A 21,965-nucleotide genomic window follows, 5' to 3' on the forward strand; every position below is an offset into this window, starting at 1 on the left:
TGAAACTTCAACAAGTATGTTTTAACAGTTTAATGTTAGATTCCTAAAGCTGATAAGATGCGAGGGCGTTGAAGACACTAAAAGAAAGAAGTATACACAAGGCTGATAAGAATCTTCTGGACTGACGTGGCTAAACCAACCCTCAAACTTGTCACCCAATAACCTGTAAAGGGGTGGGGTAGTGAAGAGCATTTAAAAGTACCTCATTGAAACTCCCTGTTCACTAGACACTTAAGCTTGTGTTTAAGGCACTTAGTCTGAACAACAAAAGTCGGAAACATGGTTGAGTGGACAGAGTTTGAGCGCAGCACCATCAAGGACATCTTCTCCAAGTTGAACTTAGATGTTGTTGGTCCCCAATCTCTGGCAAGGTAATGAATTCTGGCACTTACATCAACTTTAGTGGGCAAAACTTTCTTTGGTCTAACAAAGTGTTTTCTTCTAATTTCTGTCTCTTAGATGTCTTATTGTGTACCCCTGGACCCAGCGGTACTTCGGTAATTTTGGAAACCTGTACAACGCCGCTGCTATCATGGGAAACCCCATGGTTGCAGCTCACGGTAAAGTTGTCATTAATGGCCTTACCAAAGCTGTGGATAACATGGACAACATCAAAGGCACCTATGCCGAGCTAAGTGTGCTGCACTCTGAGAAGCTCCACGTAGATCCTGACAACTTCAGGGTAATTTGACACCCGTATTTTTCTTTAGCAAGACTTATTCTTTGAATTTGAATCGGATATCTAACAACTTGCTTTGTCCTTCCACAGCTTTTGGCTGACTGCTTAACCGTCGTTGTTGCTGCTCAATTGGGAGCATCCTTCACACCTAACGTCCAGGCCGCTTTCCAGAAGTTCCTCGCTGTTGTGGTTTCCTCTCTCGGAAGACAGTACCACTAGACCTTGCTTTGACTGATACACAGAGGACCATCTAATGTTTCAACAAAAGAATCTGTTCTTCTGAGAAAAAGCAAATAAATGTTTCAATATTCAATATTCAGTGTATTCTGTGTTCTTTTATATTTGAATGTTTCTATTGCTGCGGATAATGACAACTTTTGATTTGAAAACAGAACACGAGTCTTTGGGATACACTGTTCATCACACATCAGTTATTACTTGAATCAGGCACCAGTCTTGCCATAAACGTTTGAGCTCAAAATGACATTGATGGATGCCACAATAATATTACAACTAAAATAACAATATTAGGAGTCATTATATCACATACTATTCAAACGAACATGCGGGTAAAGTGTTGGCACTATTTCACATTTCTATCAAACAATGTCATTAATAAATTACATTTTATCCACATCAAACTAAATGAAAATCTATATGTTCGGATATAGGTTATAAATAAAAAAATGAGAGGGAATAAGGTTGATAGTTTTACAGGTCATGATGATTGATGAAGTACAAGGTGCTCATAAACATAACAAATACATCCACTTTTTTGTTGTTTTCTACTATTAAAATATTTGTGGATATTTTAAGCTTGCACGCGACTGACAAACATTATAAAATATATAAATAGATCAAAGAGTTCACCTCCTGAAACGCAGTAGTGAGATCTTTAATGTGGTGTTTTGACGGCGAGAGGGTTGATACATAGTCTGAGAGAAAACAATTCAATATATATATATATATTGTTTTGTTTTTAATGTAATGAATAAAATTGACATTCGAGCTCAGAGAACGAGGAGTGTTGTTTCAACGTCTGCAACTCTGATGTTTTTACGTTATGAGTCTCTATATTTGATTAATTATTCACATCTACTACATTTTGAGCATGAATGCCTATGTAATGAATGTTATAATTAATAATACATTGAAATTAATTAAGCTTCATGAAAAGTTTGGATGGGTGTTATAGCCAATCATTTCTGGAAATAGTAAGATTTAAATAAATAGTTTAAATAAAACATTCAAATATGCTTAACTTTGCCCATTTTTACCTCCTGATACGATTATGAGGTCCTTTTTTCTGCAGCAGTGCGATCTTTAATTAGGTGTTTTGATGGCGAGAGGGTTGATTAGTCTGAGAAAACCTCAATTATTTATAAATAAAGAAATTATATATATATTAATATAACGTAATTAATAAAAATTGACGTTATTTTTTAAATAAATAATTATACATTTTTATATATATATATATATATAATCTACTATACTATACTATAATTAATAATACTTTTAATTAAAGTAGGCTTTATGAAAAGTTTGGATGGGTGTTATTGCAAATAATTTCTGGAAATAGTAAGATTTAAATAAATAGTTTAAATTAAACATTCAAATATGCCTAACTTTGCCGATTTTTAACTTTGCCAATTAAAACTTAATGCTACGTTTTTACCGTTCATAATCCTCGTTATGTTTGTGTAATATTTTTGTAATAAGTCCTAATATGTTCATTATTTAAAGATTAATCAACCAGTTTGAAGGATAGTTTTGTAGCCTATCATTTCAGTGCTTAAATCGTAAAGATACACTAAAATGTTTTTGAATGTATAGCCAATATCAAATAAAACAAGAAAAACTAGCTCAACATTAATTAACATCTAATCAAATTATAAAGTACACATAAATTATGGCCTACTTTCTTGCCTAAATATATATATATATATATATATATATTATTATTATTATTATTATTATTATTATAAAAAAAAATGTTTGCACTTAATTTCTAAAACTGGTGGCGATACAACTCCGGTTATCCAATGAAATAATAAACATAACATAATATGGCTAGACCTGTACTTGAGAGGAGGAATCAACCGCAAATCGTATATTAAGATTTTCTCTCTGACTTTTGTATATCATATTGTTTGAATAATGTTCCATTTATAATAATGTTCATTTAGATTTGCATTCGTCGCTTCTTTTTAATGTGGAAGAATGATATTTATTTGAGTTTGTTTGTTTGTTTGTTTGTTTGTTTTAAACACCAGCCATCAAATGATCCTAAAACTGCTCAAAATGTTTATCCATACTAACAAAACAAAACACTACTGCTAGTTTTGCTGAATAAATAAAAAGATGTTTGTGTTCAGATGTGAGACTGTGCCATAGGCCTATTATTAGCTAATTTCCCTGACATTATGACAATATGGAGATTATTTAGAACATACTTTATCGACACCTATATGTTTGCAAAAGGTATGCATTAAAGACATGCAGTCAAATGGATTTTTCGTAATAACTTTTATTGCATCATCATTAGACAGAATGTTCATGCTGGCATTCGTCTGACGCGTCTGAAGTGAAAACACAAGCGTGTGCTCATCGGTACTTCTCAGACAGAGCCAAAGCCAAAGCAGAGAGGAACTTGTCCATAGACACATGAGCCTCTGGAGTGAAATCGGTGGGGAACATAGCAGCCAGAACCACGAGAATGTTGTGGGACAAAATCTATGGAGGAAAACAAACAAGGTTACCGCGGTCACGAATACTGAACACAAATCGGAAGTAAACACAGGAGACACTCGCATTGCCAACACACCTTGAAATTTGCAGGGTCAACCCGCAGCTGGAAAGCATGCAGCTCGCTGAGGCTCAGGAGCCCACCAGTAAGGTCATCGATTTTGTTGATAGCCTCACCAACACCACCCATTACAACCGATCCGTGCTTCCTCACAGGGGCCGAGCCCGGACTCAGGTCCTTCCAGTGAGAGAAGTAGGTTTTGGTCTGGGGATAGACCACCAACATCCTGGGCAGACACAATTAAATACATTTCAGATGGATGCCGGGAAAAAAAAACATATCAGCAAATCACACCACTAAATGAGACATTAACGATCACCTTACCTGGAAAGAGCATCCTGACCAATTTCATCGGCCTTTCCTGAGATCTTGGCCCAAAGAGCTTTGACGGCAGCTTTGTCTTTGGCGGTGAGACTCATTGTTGAAGAATGATTTTACAGCAAACGTCTGTGAGCTGGCAGCAATGGGACTGGCTTTTTTATACAGCGGCCAGACAGAAGATAAACCCAAGACCCTCCTTGAACCCCCAAAATTGACTTATCAAATTTGGGCGATTGCCACATGATAGCAACACAACTGTGTTAAAACAGGCTTTGCTGTTTTTAACGTTTCCTCAAGGTGAATACAATGAAAAAGTGGCAACCTGCAATTGTTACCTCAACTATTTCTATTTAATTCAATCCGTAAAATACTTTCATCGGTGTAGCCTAATTTGTCAGGTCAATTGAGTCAGAATAAATAGCACGTGGAGCAATTTTTAGGTCACCTGACAAATTTTTTTTTTACAAAGTATAAGAAATGTATTGAATAATATAACGCGATATTCTCATAACGGTTTTTTATTATTCCCATATTCCTAATATTTAAGGGTTAGATCAAGTAGAAATGCTCCTTGACAATTAGAAACGATCACTTTTTTACAGAAAGAGAATTTCATTGATAGCACTTTCAAATAGCACTCTTGATAAGTGTTTTATTTTTCTTTCTTTGTGTGTTTTGATTAAACTTCAAAAATAGCTACTTGGTTTTATCAGATGATTTCAAATGTACTTGATCAACATTGTAAAATTTTAGCCACGCCTTAAAATTTTCCTGTTATCCAAATAACTTTTGTAGGCAGTCACTCAAGTATATCTGTAATATGTAGCTTTTTTTGGTTAAAAATACATAGAAATAGTATTTTTTTTTTCTCCATCCCCTAAGAATGATCTGACTGTCAACCATAAAACTGGCTGGCTCAATTTTTTATGCATTTATCCCCTATATTATGACCACCTCATCGCCTTTCTTTCTCTAACATTAATATATACAGTTGTCTGCATCAATCATGCCACAAATGTGTTGTTACCAACTACTTCAACTAGTCCACACAAATAAATGTATTTGTTTACTAATTAATTTATTCATCTATTTAGACTATCTATTTTATGCATTTCATTGTTATTATTATTATTATTATTATTTGACTTGCCTGTTAAAATAAATAAAAATAAAACATATATCCTGATATTAAAGAGTTAGCATAAAGTGAAGCCATAGGTGTTTAAATTGCATTGGGTGTAATTTCGAATTTGTCCTGCAGGTATCTGCATAAATCTATCTGCTTACGATGCTCTTAGCACTGCACGATTACTCTAGAGCCCTCTTTAATCTGTGAGCATTTTCAAGTACTACTTAAGATACAATACTTTTGGGAAATGGGCCGCAAAACTAAGATGAACCGCAAAATGGATTCTATGATTGGCTGGTCATTCTCTATTGACCTCTCTCATCAACAAGATGTTTCCATCTGCGGAACTGCCGCTCACTTGATGTTTTTTGTTTTGGGCATTACTCTGAGTAAACTTGAGACTGTTGTGTGTGAAAAGCCCAGGAGATCAGCAGTTACAGAAATACTCATAACAGCCCATCAGGCACCATGACGCAACTTTTACATTGCATATAATTTGTGAGTCTGATAAAGTAATTTGCGCATTCTGTACAATACATTTTGTAAACAGTTGACAACATTTTTACAGTTATGCGTTCCAAACAGGATAAATCAGCCTTTTTATAAAAGATAAAAGATATTTCCAATAAAAATTACTTAAAAGGTGAGTTCCGAATAAACCTCAGTTATGAGCCGCACACATTTCTGCCTTCCAAACCTCTGGCGGTGGATATTAAAGTATTTTAAGGGTTAGTTTAGTCTGCTGGAACCAGAAACCAGAAACACTGATCATGATTTATAACTCTGCAATAAATGTAATGGCATCTATACTAATATTATTTGATTTGTTTACCTGTCTCAACCTCGGGACTCTTATCCTGAGGTCAACAGAACCGGCTGGATCCAGCACCATTCCTGCTTTGTGTTGGACTCCACTGCTACATGTCGCTGAATGATGATGACTAAATGCAACCGGTGCCAAACATCACTTCAGTCTATTATGATGGACTTCAGTGGATGAACTGATGCCAACTCCAACCATAAGACATGGGACACTTCATATGTCATTGTCTGAACCTTGGATTTAGGATGGACCACACCTCACCTCACCGAAATTACCGGACAGGTTGAACTGCGTTTCACATCCCTGCATCACCTCGGTCTATTGATGGACTCCGATCTTGAAATGAAATGCTTAGACTAACAATTGCCAACAAAAGCTTCATCAGCCAATTAACAAGGACAATTGCATCTATGTGAACTTCTGCAGTTAATCCAGGATGAACTTCAAAGACATTGGTCATTAATCTTACAGTTCAAACTAAATCTATGTTTAAACACTGACCCTTAACACTTACTTACTTTAATCATATTAAACCATGACTTTAACTATACATAAGTAATATTTACATTATATTCATGATGTTATCCAGAGGGGAACTGGCCCCCACAGTGAGTCTGGTTTCTCTCAAGGTTATTTTTTACATTAATCAACATCTTATAAAATTTTGTGTTCCTTGCCACAGTCGCCTTCAGCTTGCTCACTGGGGTTATTAATACAATTATTATTTAATTATTTTTAAACACGATTAAGAATCATATTTGATCTAATTACACAATGAGGATTCATTGACTTTATAGACATTACAGTTTTATCATCTGTTAATGCTGATCTTCTGTAAAGCTGCTTTAAAAAGATGTGTGTTGTGAAAGGCGATATACAAATAAAATAGACTTGACGTGACTTCTGAATGGAACGCACCCTGCATCATTTTAACCGGTATATCAATGGATGCACTATATTCTGGAACAGCGCATTCTGATCAATGAGGGGACAGTTTGCAGTTTGTGACTTTTATTGACAGTTTTTGGCTGGATTTCCCGAAGCACTAAGTAGGACATTGGTAGCACTTAAGTAGTACTTAATCTTTAATGCGTTTTTCCTAAAAGCATCTAAGTTGTTTGTAAAAACGTTATAAATTAACGACAGCTTTGAACCACTCTTAAATCCATTAAGTGCAATTTAAACATGTCTTTCTGGCATTCACAGATTATATTTATCAATTAGTATTAATATATTTTGATAATTGGAACGCTATTGTAAACAATTTCAGAGGATAAAAAAGTCGCTATGAAATCAATAGGCAGTCTCCGCAGTTTGTGCAAATTTACAAGACACGTAAAACATTATAACGTTATATTAGCCTTCATTGAGAAGCATAATTGTAATAGAAAGACGACTATTTTCTTATTATACAGATCAAGTATTACATGTGAGTAATGTAACCACGCAGTTTACAAATTAAATAAATATGCTTTAATAAATAATTAAAATATGGTTAACAGAGGAGATTAGAGCAAGAGTGTGCAGTGAGAGATTCCCTATCTCTCTTCCTCCTCCTCTTCTTCCTTCCTCCAATGGCTGGTTCAAATCGGCTCGCCTATAGTCCTTTTACAAGCCAGTACCAAATTGCATTATGCATAATGGCAGTACAGCTACAAGTGCACACTACAAGTACATTGAGCTCTAACCAGATGATCTATTAATATTCAGACAGGTCCATGATCAGTGCAATACTGCTGCCGGTCTTTTTAATCCTGTTCTGTGTGCAGTTGTTCAGTTTCCAGCCAAAGGAGCAAAACTTTAGGCTGCTTGAGAGCCCCTTATGATTCACATAGCGTACATTCACGTTAAATGCATTTATTGCGTCAGTTTCATTAATGTCTGCTTTAGCATCAATATATCTAAAACTCCATTTTACTAAAGCCATAATTATTTATTTTATTAAAATCTGTAATAGTTAGGAAATACATTTCACGCCTCAACACATAACAAACAACTTCCATGTTTGTTAATATGTCCAACACACTCTCACAGCGAAATCGTCAAGATTCGTACGACTTTTCTAAATTTGGCTAATTCCATGATATGGTGCAACTTCACTCTTTTGAATCCCTAGGACTTTCACACCACATTATTTTCAAGTTGAGAAGACAAACACCTAGACATAGTGGCCTAAGTGACCAGAAGTTTTGGACCAGACAGCTTCATAACAAAGCACTTAAGTTCAACTTTATAATGCGCGATCTACTACATGCTGGTTTTGGCAAACAGGCGTTACGCCACCATAAAATAAAGAGCAAAGATGATCGTAAAATCTGCAACATTATCGGGAAACCCAGCTTGTGAAAGCGAACCGAACCTAGAGGAACTGCAACATTGTAACAATTTTAGCCTATTTCGGAACAAAACAAGCTACAGATCTGACATTACATTTATTTTGAAGAGATTAGAAGTAACACTGCACAGTCATTTTTAATACACCACTGATCTGATTTTACAATGTACTGATCATGAACACTAAACAATGGAAAATTAGATTTGCATAGCATCCAAACAAATGTTTACTCACCATCGGCCTCTTGACCGAAATGTACAAAATGAAAAACATACATTGAAGTAACATTTAAAACACATAAATATTCATTATGTATCAAGAGTTATCAAGCCCTATGGTATACTCTTCTAATTTCATAAAACATTTTTTAAATAATCAAACTAACCTTCGCCTTCACATCATTTGCTGGGAAGAATGAGCAAATATAAATTTCTAACAGTGTATAAGTACAATTATAATGTAGTGGAAGATGGATCGACTCCCAATTAATGGGTTTGAATACTTAGTAGCCTAATATTCCCTTGACAATAGTTTTAATACGTATCAGTAGTCACTTTAAAACAAGTTAAATTATGGTTTTTTTTCAATCACTGCAGAACAAAATTTCCATTTTATCAAATGTCTAATTGTTTTCTCACTCTGAAATGTCAGTTCATATGTTTCTCATATGTGTAATCACATGACAGTGACTTCACTTGATCATCTTTAGTTTTAGACTCATTTGAACAATGAAGGTTTAGAAGATTAGCAGATTTACCTGTCTATGGATGAACATGGCGTCAAGTTGTCGATTCCACAAATATGCATTTTGCATTCAGTTTGTGTCAGAGGCTGTTGAGATGTACAGTGTCAGCCTTTCAGAGTGGTTAACCAGATAAGTAACCTCCTATCTAATAATCTCTTACAATCTTGTTACAGTATGTGTCTAATTCTGCAAAGCAATCCTTCCCCACCCTTTTAAACAAGTCCGATAGATTACATAACATGATAGTCTCGACTCAACAGTTACATATAGGCAAATGCACACACACACACACACACACACACACACACACACACACACACACACACACACACACACACACACACATTAGTATCTAACTTTTTACTATTTGAAGAAATAAAACATTTCATTCATTACATACCATTTGATAGAATGAAACTGAGACAGAATTAATATTATTTTATTCATAATTGATCATTTACTGAACAAGAAACAGTTGTCTTGACTAAACTTTTGCATTTAGTGAACAAACAAATTCAAACGGACTAAAAAATGCAATTTTACTGAAGGGAATTATGAATACAAGTTGTTGAGAGAATGCAAAAATCTGATTGCATCATGTTTTTAACTTTGCTCAACATTTCCTTTTATACAGTGTGCAGCAGTGAAATAACCAATGGGCTGATGCTTAAATATGCGAAACTTAAAAGCTAAATAATGTACACATTTTTAGATAATTAGGCAACGATAGCTGCACGTGGATGAAGAAAACCCACATTGTGCAGAATAATAATTATTATTATAAAAAAAAGTAATTCCCAAAAGCAGCTGTGTCCTATGTGCACTGTCCACCGATAATTACCTATATAAACATTGATCCTTTTAAACAACCGGCACTTTGGTCAAAATGGAGGGGAATGGGCTCCATATAGCTGTTGTGTGTGACAGAAGCAAGTAATTGTTCCATATTAGATGGAAACGATGTCCAGCGACATCAATGGCTGTAGTGAAAGTCATACGAATTCATATGAGGACAGTGTATGTATGATATCATACGAATTAGACAAATTTAGAAAAGTCGTATGAATCCTAACGATTTGGTTGAGTGTGTGTAGCCATATTTACATTTTTTCATGCTTTCTGCCAAGATTGAGGATTTGGGGAGGGGCTCTTTAGAAAAAAAACATTTTATGATCGGGTTAAATTCTGTAAAAATACAGTGCTATTAAAATACAACAACTAGCCTCTTTAAAGCCCCTCTAAAACTGTTCACATAAAGGTTTGTTGAATTCTCCACCAGTTTTGAATTCAGACACATCTTCATATACTCGATTTATAATGAATGGACCACAGTTGTTTTTTAACCCAACTACTGGTTTTATAACAACAGTAGACTTGAGGAATTGTAAACAAGATGGTCCCAATTAAAAAGAAGCACTGATAAAAATAATGTGTTGAAATTATGTCAAACATATATGTAGCATTTTTGGCTGACATTACAAACAAGATTTAACATGTTTTAGCACACTGTTTTAAATGAACATTAATGTTTGTCTTTAATTAATTTGTCTCAAAATAAAATTGTAAATCCTTATACAATTGATTCCTTTGCAGAAATGCAGATGGAGCTGAACAACAACAACACACATTTACATGTGTGAAGAATAATTATATAAATTGAGCAGGATCATACACTCCACCAAAGGGAACACTAATCACCCTAATGTTGACTCTAGACAGCCAATTACAAAACACCAATAATCCTAAAAAAGGTCTAAAAATCTCTCTGAAGTTTCTTTTGTCCATTCAAATGTTCTTAAATTATTCAAGAGCAAGGGCTTATGGGTATTCCCCACAGCTTCAGTCCTGTACTTGATCATTTGAGTTAGTTGTAGCCTACTTAAAATCTTTATGGATTTATTTTAGACAAACAAGTTCAAAGAACTTACTATTATTATTTTACTTTTAATACACATCAATGCATATAAAGCTAAAACCATTGAAACGTTTTAATTATTATTACTATATATATATATATATATATATATATATTTTTTTTTTTTTGTAGTGTCAAAAGTGTCCTATATGTCACATGTGTTTTGGTGCGTAGAAACACAACAAAGAGAGATCTTGGTTTCATGAATTGAATTTTATTATTTTCATCCTCTTTAAGGCGAGTACAGTGTCGCATCAGAGATGAACACAGAGTCCACTTTAGCGGTACTTCTCAGCGAGGGCCAGGCTGACCAGAGCGAGGAACTTGTCCACAGACACGTGCACTTCAGGAGTGAAGTCATCAGGAAACATCATGGCGAGCACCACAATGATATTGTGATTGATGATCTAACGAAAAACAAAAGTTGTTCGTTAAAATTCGTTATAATACTCAACAACTTTCATAATGTGATCGTATACGCGAATATGTCTAGAATGTAATGAAATAAATAAATACAATTGCGTACATTGTAAAATAAATAAATAAATCCCCGTACCTTGAAGTTAGCGGGGTCCACACGCAGCATGTATGCGTGCAGCTCGCTGAGAGTGAGCAGACCGCCCTTGAGATCATCGATCAGACCGACAGCGGTGAGGACTCCGTTCATTACCGTCAGCCCATGTTTTCTCACCTGAGGTGAGCCAGGGCTCAGGTCTGCCCAATGGGAGAAGTACGTCTTCGTTTGAGGGTAAACCGACAGGGTCCTGAAAGGATTCAAAACAAAAGAGAAATAAGTTACTATGTCATAAATATCCATTTATTGATCGACAATTAAACAAACTTTACCTTGACAGAGCCTCGTTGCCGATGTCCTCAGCCTTAGAGCCAACTTTGCCAAAGAAGGTCTTCACCGCCTCTTTGTCTTTTACTGAAAGACTCATGGTTAATCAGGTAGCTGTTAACTGCGTGCCAAGAAACTCAAGCAATCTGTGTTTTTTGGCAGGGCCTTTTAAAGCTGAGCAGGATAATGTTTTGAATACAAATGTTGACTCCACCTTCTCAGGTTGGGGACCAATGGGGGGTTGGGTCTTGTATCTGACAAGATAGCAAAGACGCATCTGGCTGTTTGATGTAAATCGTAAGAGCACTTTATGTATTTATTATTCCAAACTTTAAGAACAAGACAACTGTTCATTGAATGTATGATTCCAGAGCCTTCAGTTGTTTCATTTGTTCATGAATTTTAGACGAAACTTATCAGTAAACTGGTTTGAATATTCTGCACTTTTTGTAAACTCTGTTGGGATTGACCTCCTCACTGTTTGGAGTGCATTATTTGCTGTACTTGTAAAAACAGTAACATTTACCAAATGACCCTATTATTTTATTTTAAAATGTTTTTGGTATTTTTAATTGACTTTCATCAAAGCAGTATTTAGGCTGCGAAATTCATACATTACCATAAAATATTAATACATCAACTATACTAATAAAATTAGTTATGATTTACATGTGTTGTACATGGATATTTTTTGTTGGTTTTTTTTTTCTGGCTGAAGGTACGTTGTTGTTGTTGTTGTTTTGTGAGTAAAAAAAACATTCAAATACACAACAAACAAGAAATCTCTACTAAGCTGAGAAGAAAACAACATATACAAAACATATACTAATATATATATATATATATATATACATATATATATATATATATATATATATATATATATATATATGAACAACAGTGAAACACTTTCTCAAGATGTGTTACATTCATACAAGTTCATACTGTTTTCAGTGAAAGGGTAAATATGACATCGAGGAACCTTTCCTTGGCGCTTATAGTGTTTCTAAACCTTAACAAAAAACAGAAACGCTTAAACATAAGCATAAATCCAATGAATACATGCCTTGTCAATGTTTTTATTTGATTTATTTTTTTACAAGAAATGCTAACCAACCTTTAACATTGTGTTGGAATCTACAAATAATATATGTTCGCCTCATTTTATAAACAGAATCCACATACGATCAAAAATAGGATGTTGTCAACCCAATCTAATGAAAAGTCGTACATCATTTACGAGTTGGCTATTTCATATGGTCTAGCACACTGTTGTTGGCATAAACTAATACGACTTCATCATGTGCAAATTCCCGGATGTCTAATGCGGAATTAAGCGCGAGTTCAGCGCACTACAGTAACTCAGATAACCACTCTGTACAATTGTAGTGAGATGAATAGTATCTCTGCATGCTATTCTGAGATGCGAATTTGTGCTGTTTTGGAGGCACGAGGGGGACCTACACAATATTAGGCAGGTGGTTTTAATGTTGTGGCTGATATATATATATATATATATCGAGGATATATAAATTATAATAATATATATATAAATTATTATTATTTTTGTAAACCAAACTTACATTCAAGTCTTTCTAATGAACTCAACAGTTCAATGGCATTTTTCTCAATGAACTGAAAAAATAACTGCACTTTACTACAAACTATTGAAAATAGGTTGGGTTTTCATAAATAGCTTTGTGTGTAAAGAAAATTCCAAACAATATGTGTTTACATTCTTGCATAGGAATTTCAATACATCTTAAACTGCTTCATATCATTCTTCATAAAAACCTGAACATTTGGTCATGAAAAAAATGCTGTACATGAATGGTGAATGATGAATTTACACTTCTTGTTTGCATAAAATAAATAAATAACAGAACAAATATATGTATGTTAATCCAGATAGCAAGGCTATAGTCATATTTGTGTTTGGGGACAATTTGACAGCATGAACACATAAAAAATTTAAATACCAAAACTAAACTACTACCACATAGACAGAAGTGTACGGTTTCAGTGAGTATTATCATGTGACAATTATTCGCATTTACTCACATTTTATGCCTGAGGTCTCAAACGTAAATTAAGTAATTTACCTAAACATTTTTCAAATGTGAGGGGAAAAGTCACATGCTATGTCACAGTTAAGTATGTTTTGATCTGGTGCTTGAGGTCTCTCAAACCCCAACTGAACATCGAGATTAAGACTGCTTGTATAGCTCTGATGGCACTAAAATCCCTTGATTAAATAATGGTGCAGTGATTTGAAATCATATATTAACATTTAATTACAGACTTTAAAGACTGACTGGATGTGATAAAACTACTGGCATTAATATTTGGTCAAACAAGCCTTCATTTCTGTAGAGAAAAGGGTTGGATTTCAAGTCTTATCTTCTGGACACATGAACACATTTTATCAGGTTCAGCATGAGTTCCACCCATTGCTGGCACTGATCCTGATAACGATGAATTTGACAAGGGCTGGTAAGTCCTGCTAGATGTCAAGATGTTTGATTATGAATGGGGTGTAACTTGGATGGCAAATATATATATATATATATTATTTACATCTATATCAGTTGAGTGACATTCAAAGTCATAATGTGAATATACAACCTAATATTTCTAAAAAGAATTATAATATGTCATAATTATTCAACCCCTATTGCATGAAGCTATTTCTTAAATATGTAAGGCTACACAAGTAATGGTTTTAAAACAAAAATTAAGCCATCACTCTACAATGGCACTTATTTAAGTTTTAAAATGTAAGTTTAGTGCCGTAAGAAAAAAAATATTTCTATGCAATTAAATGCAATTAAAAATAAGCTGTCTCAAAAGCTAATAGAGGAGATTATGTCATTACACAAGAAAAGGTCATGGCTAAAAGTACATTTCCAAGGCACTTCAATTTCCAGTAGACAATGTTGTCAGCACCATTCATACATTTTAAAAATATGGTACAACAGCAACCTTCTTGGGTGTGGAAGAAAGCAAAACTTCACCAAGGGAAATGTTGACTTGAATATTCAAGAAGGAATTTGGAAAGACTGTGGAGTCCTGGAAGAATGTTTTATGGACGTATGACACTAAACTGAAAATTTGTTTTAGATCCAGCAGTACATCTGGAGTAAGAAAGGCAAGGTGATGACAAAAAGACACCATCCCCACAGTCAGTAATGGAGGTGGGTCAGTCCTATTATGGGGGTGTTTTGCGGCAACAGGAAACTACTATCCTGACTGTGTGACTGACGCCATGGATTCTTTCAGGTATAAGGCCATTTTGGCATAATGTGATGCCTTCAGTGTGTAAATTGTAGCTCGGTGATCACTGGACTTTCCACCAAGAATACATTCAATTTGTCCAAAATTTGGTTCAGGTATGGGTCCTGGAATGTCCTTGAAGGGCCCTTTCAGTCCATCATTAAACTCCAAAATTTGAAAATCTTTGTTAGGATTTCAAGGAAGCAGTGGCAGCACAGAAACCAAAGAATGTCAATGAGCTGGAAGCGTTTGCTCATGAGAAATGTGTAAAAAATTCCAATATCATCATTCTTCATTTCACTTACCTGAAACATTAATTAGACGTTATTACAGGTGAAGGATGCTCCACAAATGATTGACTTTGGGGGTTGAATATTTTTGACGACATTTGTGGAGAGAATGAATTATTATTTATTTTAAATTTGGGTAAACTGAACTATTTGTTCTCAAATTCACTCAAAAGTGTATTCAAAACTTACTTTGACAGTCTACTGAGGTTTTAGTTGATGTGTTTTAATTCACATCATCAGAACGTATTACTGGTCAGTAGGGTTGAATCATTTTTACTGCAACTGTATGTATTTATATGAAACCTCTACAAAATGTTTAATCTATGTTCTAATTATGTAAAGATCTGACCATGGCCTTGATCAACTTGTGTAATGTAAACTGGTGTGGATTTTTCATATTGTGTCTGATAGACATTTTTCATAGCAAAAGTTTCTGAGAATTTAAAGTATCAAATATATAATGTAATTATGACACTTAAAATAGCTACTCTCATGATGTAAAAGTCTTCGAAATCCATTACATGTATCTTTAAATGGTCACTTTTTGAAACTGCAAAGCAGAATTTTCCTGATTGTTACATTTTTCATAAATTTACTGGGAGAAATTCAAAAAGTCTTTGAAACATTTCAACACAAAAAAAAAAAAATCTGGAAAATTTTATTAAAGAGGCGCAGTAAAAAGTTTAGTACCTATACTGTATATTTTAATGCCCAAACCTGATCCAATTTGAACAACTTTAAGATGAATTGGAAAAGCAAGCCAGCCCAATCACCCAACATCTTTGCCTGACCTCCCTGATGACCTCCGTTGTGTCTAGTTGAACTGTTTTAATTTCAAAAGCATTCCCTTTGCTAAAGCTTTCATACAGCTTCCACTTTTCTGGGATGGCTTTACAATATAGTTGGTGCAAGCATTTCTATCTTGTAGAATTGAGCCACACCTGTTCATTAGAAGGGGGTGTCCACATACTTTAGGCCATATATTGCCTTTTGTTGTTTACAATTTATTAGCATGATTGCTTATAACCTTCATTGTTAATACCATTTTTAAATAATAATAGTAAACGATATTAATATAAAGTATTCCAGAGAGATGTGTAATAAATTTAGGCCTAGGCCTACACAATAAACACTGTTATATAGGCCTATTATTCATTTATAGCCTACTTGTTGAGCTTCAATAATAATTTAACTCCATCTTGTCTTACAACAACTGCAACAGACTTTTGTTAAAAGTCCTGTCTGGATTTGATTTTATAAATGATTTAGCCACAGTTAAGAAACAATTATGCCGGGAGCCTGGGTAGCTCAGCAAGTATTGACACTGACTACCACACCAGGAGTCACGAGTTTGAATCCAGGGTGTGCTGAGTGACTCCAGCCAGGTCTCCTAAGCAACCAAATTGGGCCAGTTGCTAGGGAGGATAGAGTCACATGGGGTAACCTCCTCGTGGTCGCGATTAGTGGATCTCGCACTCAATGGAGCGCATGGTAAGTTGTGCGTGGATCGCTGAGAGTAGCATGAGCCTCCACAAGCTGGGAGTCTCCGTGGTGTCATGCACAACGAGCCACGCGGTAAGATGCGCAGATTAACGTCTCAGAAGCTGAGGCAACTGAGACTTGTCCTCCGCCACCCAGATTGTGGTGAGTAACCGTGTCACCACGAGGACCGACTATGTAGTGGGAATTGGCCATTCCAAATTGGGGAAAAAGGGGATTAAAAAAAAACAAATTAGAAAAAAGAAACAATTATGCTACATACTGTAACTTACACTTAAGAAGATTAAAAGTCTCTATGCCTGTACAACACATTTGAAATGGTATACTCAACCCTATACTCGGCTGAAGGAAGAAGAGGGGACCATCGTTGTATTATTGCACCCTAGCTTATAAATGAAAGTCTTCACATTGGAAAAATTCCTTTTTAAAATGGCTTCGTTCTACTATAATTCCATACTGCCTACACATTTAATAAATACTATGTTCCATGCGACACATTTTCACATATCTATATTTATTTATTTGTTTTTTCAAAAACAAGGGAAAACAAAACAAACCAATTTAAATGTGACCACTTTACATAAAGATACATGGCAGGCAAATATGCCAAAAGATATACAAAGCTGTGAAAATATATTACAAATTTAAAGATATTCAAAGAGTGTTAAATAAATCAAATACAAAAGAGTATAAAACTAATTAGTTACTAAACTGGTTATAAGAATGCATGTGTACAAATCGGGTAAACAAAACAAGTCAAACTGTCTTTCAAATGAAACAAAGTCTTCCATTTATAATGTTAAATCCAACAATCTGTGGGGTTAAAAAAGCTACACAAAATTCTATAGTATTTGCAGAAAAACTTTGGAGATTATATATATATTATTCTCATTATGGAAAACATCTTACATTCATCATAGACAATTCTGAGCCTTTCTCCCCACATTCTGGACCTAAAACCACCAGCCACTGAGAAAAAACAAACAAAATCTAATGTTTTGTAGTGCTCAGTGAACCTGTGCCAGTACCAATCGATGTGCTCATACTCACTCATACTCGACTCTCTAGACAACATCTTGAAGCTTCTTTCTGAAAAACCTGCTTACCGTCATATTACCTTCAATACCAAAGCTTCAGGTATTACCTTCTGAGAACTCTCATTATTTATTTGTATGCTCGTAAAATGTCTTTGAAGAGCACTTGTTCAATAAAGTTTCAATTCAAGTCATTGTCTACACTCTGAAGAACACTATATTACCCACCGCTGCAGTCTTTATATCATCACAATGGCAAAACTCCTCTACAGATCAGGCTAAACAAAGTACATTCTCCATAGACTTTATAATACTGCACTGCTGTGAAAGAATCTATGGTGTGAGTCTGTCCATTAGGGCAATAGCCAGATGATTTACACAAAAACAAGCCCAGCGATTCAATAGAAGTACTATAGCATGTGGAATTCTCACAATATATATATCCATTCAATAAAAATGCTAAAATATTTGTCACAAATGTATTACTGCTTGTAAAAGATAGTATTATAAATCTTCTAGAGAAGTGAATTGACCACCATGTTTCTCTTTCTAGGGTGAGACATCTGCACTGTATAATCAAAGTTTGTATATTATCATCACAAACTGAAAATCACTATGTAAAGTTATCAAATTGCATGTAGTGAAAACAGCTGGTGTATTAACACTGATCCCTCTTGTTCTTATGGATTCCAGAATTGTAAAACTATGAAAGGACACTTGATCAAGATGCATGATTTTATAGTTGTTTACGCTACGCTTTTACACATTTAATCAGTTGCTGTGTGACTAAGATTGGATGATTTGCACTTATATAATTTAACTATATAATGTAACACTTGTTTCATCACAAAAAATGGACTGATCAACGAACCATATTGCTATTACACGGTTGTTTTTTTTTGTTGTTATTCTTACTCAAATCTCACGTATTTAAAAAAGCTTTTCTTCTCCAGACAAAGTGAAGTTAATGTGATAACTGAAAACTAACATGTTATGTAGAGAAATAATAGTTTGTACTGTAAAATGTGAACAGAACTTATAGAACTGAAGTAAAGACCAATAGCGTCAAGTGCTAATTTTCTAAAAGAGTCTTAAGACTCATGAGTGCACATTTGAATAATCTCTGAACGTCACGCAATTGTACATGCAAAAATGTATCACGTGGGTACCCATACTGTACACATGTATACAGATGTACACAAAAACTCACATGCACACACAGATAGTGGAATGAACCAGAAACTTCTGCTGGAAGAGTTGACATGAAATTCATGACATCCATTTCATTGAGGGGTCACTTCAATTCTGAGGAGGGAGGAGAAGATCCCAAAATTGGACACTTTGGTGACACCTGTTGAAAATGATAAAACTTGTTGATTTTGAAAATTATTTTTGCCTAAATCTGCCATTTGTTCATTTTGGTCACTAAGCAATAATATTTCAGAAGATCACTTACAGGGGAAGGCGGCTTTGCAAAATTGAGGTGTGCATATAGAAGCACAGCGATGTCATTCTGACTGGCCTCCAGTGCAATGGAGAGAGCTGTGCTGCCATCCTGTGGAACAGCAATAGAAAATGAAGATATTGTCACAAACCATAATAAACCTTTTAGTGAGAGCTAAATGAATTGAAATATGAAATACTTTGTGCACAAATCTGCCATTTGCCAGTGGGGTCCAAAAGTTCAATGCATCATTCAAACATTTGCATTTTTATAATGTAATAAATTGTAAAATAATGTACAGTTGCAAGAACACGCATGTGATCCATTTTTGAATTACCTGCATTTATTTATAAATTTGTTTTCAAATTTGGTTTGATCTTCATATAAGTTACAATAATAAACAAACACAATCTGTTTTAAGTAATAACACACAAATTACTGTATTGTTCTTGTACATACTGAATATATCATTCAAGCATTCAGAGTGTAGGTTAGAACAAGTATGTGAACCCCTAGACTAATGAGGTCAACAAAAGCTTACGAGATTGGAGGTGTGGGTTAAAGCTTCTCTGACTTATAAAAAGCACTCAAACATTTTGAGTTTGCTATTGACAAGAAGCACCTGTGTACGTGGACCATGCCTCACAAAAAAGCGATCTCAAAAGACCTACGATCATGAATTGTTGCATAAAGCTGGAAATGGTTACAAAGTTATCTCGAAGAGCGATCGACCTGTTAATAAATCCAAGGGTTCACTTACCTATACCACAGCACTGAGAATGTTTAATGGGATGTGTTAAATAAATACATGAAATATTATAACTGCTTGTATGTTTTTAGCTTAAGCACATTGTGTTTGTCTATACTTGTGACTTTGAAGAAGATGAGATTTAATTGATGGAGGGGGAAATAAAAATGACTGAATCAGGCTTGAGAAATGGAGAGATACTCACATTATCAGTGAGTGTGGCGTCACAGCCTGGCATGGACAGTAGCTGGCGCACAATGTCCACATGCCCATGCTCACAGGCACACATGAGTGCTGTGGATCCATCATCATCACGCAGGTTCACCTGGGCACCACAGGACAGCAGAGCTTTCACCATGTCCCCTCTGCCGTGACTGACCGCCAGCATCAGTGCTGTCTGCCCTGCCTGCAACATACATGCATAAGTGTAATGCAGATTAAAATACAGATTATACTCTGCCTGGCCAAAAAAAAGTTTCATTCTCTAATATTTCATTGGACCGCCTTTAGCTTTGATTATGGCGCGCATTCGTCGTGCATTGTTTCGGCAACCTTATGCAACGTCACAGCATTTATTTCTGTACAGAGTTGCATTAATGTTTGCCCGAGATCTTGTATTGACGATGGGAGAGTTGAACCACTCTGTAAAATCTTTTCCAGCACATCACAAAGACTTTCAATGGTGTTAAGGTCAGTACATTGTGGTGGCCAATTCATGTGTGAAAATGATTCCTCGTGCTCCCTGAATTACTCTTTCACAATTTGAGCCCAATGAATCTTGTTGTTTTTTTCCGATTAGCCTCACTAACTAGTGGCGTTCTTGTGTCCACACAGCTGTTTAGTTCCAATCCTCAAATTCTCGTCACATTGTGCGCGTGGAGCTGCTCTTACTTTCACTATTAAACATCGCCGTGAGTTCTCCTGTTGATTTTTTTATGATGTGACTTTAGTGTTTTAGCGATCACGATCATTCAAGATTTTTTTTTTACCACATTTCTTCCATGACGCTGATGGTTCACCACTACCCTTCTGGGTTTTAATAATCCGTTGGACAGCTCTTAAACCAATTCTAATGATTTCAGCAATCTCCAATTATTCTTTGCCAATAATTTGCTCTTCTGAAACACAGTGACATCTTTTCCATGACCACGGTATACATCTTCCCACATGGTTGTTTAAGAAATGTAAAGCTACACACTACCTCAGTTAGCCAGCTGAAACATGTTAATCACTGCAATAATGATCCAATCATTTTAAATCTAAATGGCAACTTTTATATTTTTTGGCCAGGCAGTGTATATTAACTGCCAGGGGCCGGTTGCACCAGCTATACGTACATTACAACTTACGTATTTATGCCTAACTGTGGTGTAAATGGGCACTAAGTGACAATTTATGCAATACTAAATATTTGAGCATTGCACCATTAATCTTACGTAGGATGTAGCCCTACGTATGAATTAAATATTTACGGAAGCCTCCGACCATGAGTAACAGATGGAATAAAAACAACAGACTCACTTAATGACATCAACGAGTTCATGTTTTAGTTAACAGGTTTCAGTCCTCTCGACATGTATATCATGATGTTGGCTTTTACACTCGTTTATGTTTACGGGAGAAAACATTATGTAAATAACCTCCTCCTTCACCATGAAACTGCTCTAAAGGTGCACTTTCATGTGTACTCCACCCGGTGTCAAGTTTCAACATATATGAAATATCTATTATGTATCTATGTCTATTTTTCCAGCCTGTTTTATTAGTATATATTTATTGTCCCTTATTCATTATAGATACAGTTATTGCATATTGTTATTTACGTAAGCTAAATAGCCTATATAATTAATGAAATCTTGTATATTATTTGGGATATAATTTATTACAGCTGACAGTTATGAGCAAACAAGGTTTAATCATCAACTGTAATGAGATAAAACTGAAATTTACGGCTTTTCAATACTTCTGTGTACAAATTCGAAGGCTGCTTATTGGATCAATAGAGGGAAATGTAATATTATGTGACTAAGCATCACTTTACAGAGAGTTTAAAACCTACTAGTTAAGTCTTGCCTTAAG

General features: G+C 35.0%; 5 protein-coding genes across 6 annotated transcripts in view; 1 reads left to right on the forward strand and 4 right to left on the reverse strand.

Annotated features, from left to right (window-relative positions):
• The first annotated feature begins 279 nt into the window (after window positions 1-279).
• On the forward strand, window positions 280-898 carry LOC127652762 (hemoglobin subunit beta-like). The gene is made up of 3 exons (XM_052139115.1): window positions 280-371; window positions 460-682; window positions 770-898. Exons 1-3 carry the CDS (start codon window positions 280-282, stop codon window positions 896-898), a joined length of 444 nt encoding a protein of 147 aa, XP_051995075.1.
• A 2,388-nt stretch (window positions 899-3,286) lies between these two features.
• Window positions 3,287-3,907, reverse strand: LOC127652757 (hemoglobin embryonic subunit alpha-like). Its single transcript, XM_052139111.1, has 3 exons — window positions 3,813-3,907; window positions 3,507-3,714; window positions 3,287-3,415 (listed from the first exon to the last, which is right to left on the reverse strand). The coding sequence occupies exons 1-3, from the start codon at window positions 3,905-3,907 to the stop codon at window positions 3,287-3,289; spliced, it is 432 nt and encodes a 143-aa protein (XP_051995071.1).
• A 7,091-nt stretch (window positions 3,908-10,998) lies between these two features.
• LOC127652732 (hemoglobin embryonic subunit alpha-like) lies at window positions 10,999-12,370 on the reverse strand. The gene is made up of 3 exons (XM_052139062.1): window positions 11,603-12,370; window positions 11,313-11,520; window positions 10,999-11,163 (listed from the first exon to the last, which is right to left on the reverse strand). Exons 1-3 carry the CDS (start codon window positions 11,695-11,697, stop codon window positions 11,035-11,037), a joined length of 432 nt encoding a protein of 143 aa, XP_051995022.1. The 5' UTR covers window positions 11,698-12,370; the 3' UTR covers window positions 10,999-11,034.
• A 2,523-nt stretch (window positions 12,371-14,893) lies between these two features.
• The window catches only part of LOC127652484 (dedicator of cytokinesis protein 7-like), a 122,153-nt gene continuing 115,081 nt past the window's right edge, over window positions 14,894-21,965 (reverse strand). The window contains exon 20 of the mRNA XM_052138630.1: window positions 14,894-14,995. Within this exon, the coding sequence (XP_051994590.1) occupies window positions 14,909-14,995 (87 nt within the window). The 3' untranslated portion in view covers window positions 14,894-14,908. The remainder of the gene's footprint in view (window positions 14,996-21,965) is intronic.
• LOC127652486 (KN motif and ankyrin repeat domain-containing protein 2-like) overlaps window positions 17,169-21,965 on the reverse strand; it is a 37,713-nt gene continuing 32,916 nt past the window's right edge. For both annotated transcript variants that reach the window (XM_052138631.1, XM_052138632.1), the window contains 3 exons: window positions 20,092-20,292; window positions 19,151-19,249; window positions 17,169-19,045 (listed from right to left, as the gene is read on the reverse strand). In XM_052138631.1, coding sequence (XP_051994591.1) covers window positions 18,989-19,045; window positions 19,151-19,249; window positions 20,092-20,292 — 357 coding nt within the window. In that variant the 3' untranslated portion in view covers window positions 17,169-18,988. The remainder of the gene's footprint in view (window positions 19,046-19,150; window positions 19,250-20,091; window positions 20,293-21,965) is intronic.

The sequence above is a fragment of the Xyrauchen texanus genome, chromosome 12 (assembly GCF_025860055.1).
Source record: "Xyrauchen texanus isolate HMW12.3.18 chromosome 12, RBS_HiC_50CHRs, whole genome shotgun sequence".
NCBI lineage: Eukaryota > Metazoa > Chordata > Actinopteri > Cypriniformes > Catostomidae > Xyrauchen > Xyrauchen texanus.